The 7,314-nt window shown below is 48.1% G+C and overlaps 1 protein-coding gene across 1 annotated transcript in view; it reads left to right on the top strand.

Moving 5' to 3' along the window:
* The first annotated feature begins 5,241 nt into the window (after positions 1 to 5,241).
* The window catches only part of LOC105903753 (CD166 antigen homolog A-like), a 17,616-nt gene continuing 15,543 nt past the window's right edge, over positions 5,242 to 7,314 (top strand). The window contains exon 1 of the mRNA XM_031584367.2: positions 5,242 to 5,482. Within this exon, the coding sequence (XP_031440227.1) occupies positions 5,431 to 5,482 (52 nt within the window). The 5' untranslated portion in view covers positions 5,242 to 5,430. The remainder of the gene's footprint in view (positions 5,483 to 7,314) is intronic.

The following is a 7,314-nucleotide window of genomic DNA, read 5'->3' on the forward strand; positions in this document are numbered from 1 at the left end:
TCAGGCGCTGTGCAGTAAGGGTGTCTGTCATCGCACACACACACACACACACACACACACACACACACACACTCTGTCTCTGTCCTTCACACTGGAGCTTTGTGTTTAGGGCCTCTGCTGTTGAACTGCTCCTCAGGAATCAAACAGTTGGCTATTTGACTAAAGTTAGAGCGACTGACTCTCTCTGCTGAGGAGCTGAGTATGTTTGGTCTAACTGAGAGTGACACTCTCGATATGTTGAGGAGCTGAGTATGTTTGGTCTAACTGAGAGTGACACACTCTGCTGAGGAGCTGAGTATGCTTGGTTTCACTGAGAGTGACACACTCTCTGCTGAGGAGCTGAGTATGCTTGGTTTCACTGAGAGTGGCACACTCTCTGCTAAGAGCTGAGTATGCTTGGTTTCACTGAGAGTGACACTCTCGATATGTTGAGGCTTGTCACCCTGACACCTTCCAGAGATAAAGACGTGGCAGTGATAGCAGCTCTGTGGCAGCGCAGAAAGAATGTCATCTTAATGAAAAACATGACGTGTTTCTGCCCACAAAATGCCACCTTTTTGGAAAGATGTGATTTGCTCCTCCAGCTTCAAGCGTGAGGGTGAAAATAGAGGATTAGAGGTTTTATCAGAACGCAGGGGACAGACAACGCTCTATTTCATCCAACGTCTCCTGAGAGGACTGAGGGGGGTGATGGAGGACTGACCCTCCTGAGGAGGAGGGGGGGGTGGGTGATAGAGGACTGACCCTCCTGAGAGGACTGACGCAGAACTGACTCTGGACCTGCCATGACACTCAGGGGAGGAACTGTTGCCAGGTAGCAGGTGACTCAGCCTCTCAGCCTCTCAGCCTCAGTTATGGTTAGGCTTAGGGTTATGTGTGTGAAGAGTTAGGGTTAGGTGTAAGTTAGCTGTTAGGGTTAGGGTTAGACGCCAGCTCTTCGTCTCCATTCCTCTGAAGCATTCACACTCGTTTCAATCTCTCCCTTCTCTTAGCTCTTTGCTCCAATTAGCTCAGTGCTGGCTGTCCTTCTAGCTGCTCCTAGCACAGCCTCACAGAGGCTACTGATCCAGCCTGCCATGGTGCATATTCAAATAAAGACTATTTAAACTCATCCTCCCCAACACTAGCAGGCTCACTCCAGGACTAATGAGGTTTAGTGTGGCCTACCTCTGAAATGCCCTGAAGTGCTGTGAAGAGTTGTGTGTGTCTCTGTGTCCCTCTGAAGAGGTGTGTGTGTGTGTCTCTGTGTCCTTCTGAAGAGGTGTGTGTGTGTCTCCTTGTCCCTCTGAAGAGGTGTGTGTGTGTGTGTGTCTCCGTGTCCTTCTGAAGAGGTCTGTGTGTGTCTCCGTGTTCTTCTGAAGGGAAGCGTGCTTTGAGTCTGAAAAGCCTATTCACACACCTGTATCTCAGCCTTGATAGTCTCTGCCTCTGCGCTGATTACAAATGTAGAAGTTTGTTTTTCTATTCATTCCCAGGGACATAAGACACACACACACACACACACATCTCTGATCCTGTGGGCGTTTCGGTCTCTGAAGACCTCCTCAGTTGGTATTATCTGTGGATGTTTATAGCGGAAGTTTTCTGCCGACCTTCTTTGGTGTGTATTTTCCGTGGGTGCTTCAGGCGGATGTTTTCCGAAGACTTCCTTGGTGGGTTTTTTTGGGGGGCAGACGGTCTCTGAAGACATCAGTGGGGATTCGCAGCTTCCCAACAGCAGGTTCGCTGCAGATGAGGGATGGGTGTAATATGGAGATTTATGCAGACGATCCATCAGATAGCGAGTAGATCCCCCTCTGCTTAAAAGCATCACACGCACACACACACACACACACACACACACACACACACACACACACACACACGCACAGACAGACACACACACACACAGACAGACACACACACACACACATAGACACACACAGACATACACACACACACACACACACACACACTCAAACACATAGATATATGAGCACAGTGGGGAGCACACAGTTAGCCATGTGAAGACACCCCTGTGCTACACAACGCCATGGTGAACACACAGAAGCTAACGCCATGATGAACACACAGAAGCTAACTCCATGGTGAACACACAGAAGCTAACGCCATGATGAACACACAGAAGCTAACTCCATGGTGAACACATAGAAGCTAACGCCATGATGAACACACAGAAGCTAACTCCATGGTGAACACATAGAAGCTAACGCCATGATGAACACACAGAAGCTAACTCCATGATGAACACACAGAAGCTAACGCCATGGTGGACACACAGAAGCTAACTAGTTTCCTCCCTTTGTGTTTTGTCAGATGAGGAGATGCTCTGCTGACAAGCACACAGGCTGAACCACAGACAGGCTGAACCACAGACAGGTTCCTCTGTGGGAGAGTGGAGAAGAGGAACAGCATGGAGGATTTACTCTTCCGTATACTGTTCAGTACAGATACTGTTTGTTAAAGATGATTGTGATGTAGGTCTGGAATGGATCGAATGGAACAGCTACTAGAGTGTTTCTGTTGTGTTGTTATAGATGATGCATTGTGATGTAACTTCTAGAGTGTTTCTGTTGTGTTGTTATAGATGATGCATTGTGATGTAGGTCTGGAATGGGTCGAATTGAACAGCTTCTAGAGTGTTTCTGGTGCTGTTTTGGCACAGGTCTGAATCCATACCAGATACAGGTCCTGATCTATCCCAAAATCACTTGCTTGCTGCTGTCTTGTAGTGTATTAAGGTATGTTCCCTAGTTCATTACCGTTTCAGCTTCTAAACTAGTGTAGTCGGTGTCACTGGGAACTCTGTGGAACTCATTTCCTTTCAAAGGAGGTTCATAGGCAGGGGTTTCCACGTGTGTGAGCCTGGAGAACAGCTGGAGAACAGCTGCAGTAAAAGCATCACTAGAGGAGCGCTTCAATTAAGGTATCTATGTTGAATTTACATTTCACACGTGCCGAGTCAGCTCTAGCCTTCCCTTAATCTGGGCCTCGGGGTGTGTGTGTGTGTGTGTGTGTGTGTGTGTATGTGTGTGTGTGTGTGTGTGTCTGACTGACTCCATGCCTGATCTGGGCCAATGGCTGGCAGCATTGCAGTGTCATCACTAAGAGAAAGCAGGTTCATGAATATTTAGACATCACTGGCCAGGCAGACCGTGCTTGACACACAGGTGCAGTGTTCACGCAAGAAGTTACTGGAGAGTGGAAGCAAGCATGACTCACACATACATAAAAACACTACCACCATCACACACACACACACACACACACAAACACCACCACCGCCATCATACACACACACAGACACAAGCGCACACGACCACCATCATACACACACACACACACGCTCACTCACACGCTCACCACCATCAGACACACACACTGCACACAAACACCACCAGCATCACCCACACACAAACACACACACTCACACACCACTGCCATCACACATACACTCACACACAAACAACACTGCCATCACACACACACACACACACACACACACACTCACACAGCCACATAGATCAGCACACACAAACACACACACACACTCAAACACCACTGCCATAACACAGACACACCCACACAGGTCAGCACACACTCACATACACAAACACACACACTCACACTCAAACACCACTGCCGAAACACACACACACCCACACAGGTCAGCACACACTCACACACACACTCACACTCAAACACCACTGCCATAACACACACACACACACCCACACAGGTCAGCACACACAAACACACACACTCACACTCACACTCAAACACCACTGCCATAACACACACACACACCCACAGAGGTCAGCACACACACACACAAACACAAACACACACACTCAAACACCACTGTCATAACACACACACACACAGGTCAGCACACACTCACACACCCAGCACACACAAACACACACACTCACACTCACACTCAAACACCACTGCCATAACACACACACACCCACACAGGTCAGCACACACTCACACACCCAGCACACAGCATTTCCATTACACTTACTCCCCCGCTCTACAGAATAAAGAAACCCTCAGGGTCACAGCACACACTGTCCCTCACAAGAAACTTCTAGCACACTCACACACACATGGACACTCACACAGACACACACATGAACACACACACAGACACACATACACACACACCCACTCTCACTTTTTTTCTCACAGTCAGACACACAGATTATTTTTTACAGGACACACACACACACACACACGCGCGCCATTTCTAATGTAGTTTGGGTTTTGCTGTATGTTGCCCCAGTGAGGAGCTGACTCGTGCTGTGTGTGTGTGTGTGTGTGTGTGTGTGTGTGTGTGTGTGTGTGTGTGTGTGCGCGGCGTTTAACAACAGGATTGTTTTGAGTTAGCAGCCCAACTGCTGGAGGTGAGAATGAGAGTGAGAATGAGAGTGAGAGTGATGATGAGAATGAGAGTGATGATGAGAGTGATGATGAGGATGAGAGTGAGAATGAGAGTGAGAATGAGAGTGACAGTGAGAGTGATGATGAGCCCACCCTGAGATCTCCACCTCACTAGGCAGGAAGAGCAGTGGGAGCTGCTGTGAAATGCTAATCGGAATGAGAGTCCCACACACACACACACACACACCACACACACCGCAGATTGGATGGAGACATTATAATTAAATCTTTATATTAATGCTTTAATTAGCATTCATTATGTATATCTCCATGATAAATGGTGATAGCCTAGTGTTGAATCCAGAAGGAGATGAATACTGGGACTGATTCTACCGGATAGCCCATCCATAACGCACAGCATTTAATTTGCTTGAAAAGGAGCTGGGCTTAGCCAGCAGTTTACTTTCAAACGAGAAAGGAATATCGAAAAGGAACGCCATACTTGAAATATCAAACATTAACAGCTGGAGTACATGTGCCATACGCCTGTAGTGCAGACTAGGAACATAGACCTACTTCCCCAAGCGCATCAGGTGTGAGGTCAACGATCAATATTTAAAACATCGTCACCGTGAGAGTAGCTGTGCAGTGTGCAGAGTACCTACTGCCAGTTCAAAAATACATTTCTGACGATGGAAGGTTTGGAAAGTAGTAAGTTTCGATCAGGGTCCGTGGGTGGGGGTGGGATGGGGCACCATAGGTCGACAGTGAGAACTGTGCAGGGTGTGTGCGGGGCGGAGCCTCAGACCCCCCCTCCCTCCCGGCTCCTTTCTCCGCTCCGGTCCGGACCTTTCTCACTGAACCTGCAGGTGGGCGCCCGGAGCATGTGCTGAGACGACTACATCTGTTCACATATTGCCAGCGAGTTGGAAAAGCACCTGACCTAAAAAATACTGTTACAGGCGGTAGCACAGTGCAGTACTTCATAATTTCTAGCAGTTGCAGTGACTTTAGATTGAGACGAGGACCTCTGATTTTGCGAGAATGCGTTCTGCTGCGATCTTAACGGCAGTCCTTCTGTCGCTTCTCCATCAAGGTAAGTTAATGCTCAAGTTAGTAGATGTCTGGTGTTAATATTGAACGGAATTGCATTTGGTAACTCTTTACTACTACTGTTTTACCTTGACGGGATCTTTTTCTCGGCATATCGTTAGCTAATTTTACCAAGCTGCCTCTCAAGTTTAGCAAAAAATATAGTCTGATTCAATTAGCAAACATCACCGTGTAAATATTCGCTTGTTTCCTGGTTGATTGTCAGAGAAAGCGTTTTGTCCAACAGATAGTTATTAATCGACGCGAGTAACTAGGAGTCGTAGAGAAATTGGACCCGTTATACGCGTGGTTACACTGCGAGATCTCTGTCAGGGTTCACAAGTAGTCACTAGTTGCGCGCGGGCGATGTGCTGGCCACCCATGGCTCCGTGCTGGCTGTTGGGATTTGAATTGGAACAGAGAAAAACATGACGCATTAGGTACAGATTTATTAAAACTGGTGAAACATTATCCTTGAAATTGAACATGTGGGATGGAAATAGTTATTTATAAACTCATTTTGTTAAAAATTAATTTTACATCAAATGGAAGCTGTAGCAAGTACGAATAAGCGATCTCTGATAGCCGGATATTGTATGCAGTTCCTAAAAGTAAGCTATGGTTACGCTTTGGCGTCAGATATCAACGACACTTGGGACCGCTTCTGCGGGCGCTTTGGGCGGGAACAGGTGAAAAATACTTGGTCACAGCAGATCACGTGTTACTGATATGTCTCTTTGCAAAGCAATGTGTAGCTCACCTGCCATCTCTTATAGATGCACACACACACACACACAGTGCCCTGATCACGGTCCACCTGGACAGCAGGCGTGGTAGCTATCCTGCTCAGTAATTACAGTTGTTTGGTTTGAATGGGTGGCCCATGTAGGCATTGGCTCTTTAATTGCAGTCACAAGCATTTGGGAAAACCACCATCGGCCGGGTACAAAGTGTGCTCAGGCTTCTCCGGTCTCATCTGTTGGGCTGGTGTCTGGTCTTGTGTGTGTGTGTGTGTGTGTGTGTGTGTGAGGTCTCATCCATTGGGCTGGTGTCTCTGTGAGCTTCATTAAACCCAGACAAGGCCACTCCCCTCCCCAAACCCCTTGCTTTCCCAGCTCCTACTGTCACTGCAAATAGCTGCGTTCAGCACACAAGGTACAGTATGCATGCTAGCTTTCCCACATCCAAATGAAGGCAAACAAAGACACTGTGTACACTTGAGTGTGTGTGTGAGGGGTCTCTGTGTGTGTACACTTGAGTGTGTGTGAGGGGTCTCTGTGTGTGTACACTTGAGTGTGTGTGTGTGAGGTGCCTGTGTCGTTGGACTCCAGGCAGCTGTGACAAGCAGATGGGAGATAAGAGCAGAACTGGGGAGGGGTTTAGCAGTGCGCCTTGAATAAAGCATCTGGTTTTTGTTCCGTGTGTGTGTGGTGCGTGTGTGTGTGCGTGTGTGTGTGTGTGCGCACACACCCCCTCCCCCACCATCCCTGTCACACCTGGACTTACGGGCTGGGCTGAGGTGGAGACACTGGGGACTTTTCATTTGCTAATGGATTAGATACCACCACACACACACACACACACATGCACGCACATGCACACACACACACACACACACACACACACACACACACACACACACACACACACACACACACACACACACACACACACACACACACACACACACACACACACACACACACACACATACCACTGACTCACACACCAGCCCATGCATGCATACACACACACACACACACTCATGCATGCATGGGTACACACAGACACACATACAGTTGCACACACACCCCACCCCAAGCCCCAGGAAGCCCC

The sequence above is a fragment of the Clupea harengus genome, chromosome 17 (assembly GCF_900700415.2).
Source record: "Clupea harengus chromosome 17, Ch_v2.0.2, whole genome shotgun sequence".
In the NCBI taxonomy this organism is placed as follows: Eukaryota; Metazoa; Chordata; class Actinopteri; order Clupeiformes; family Clupeidae; genus Clupea; species Clupea harengus.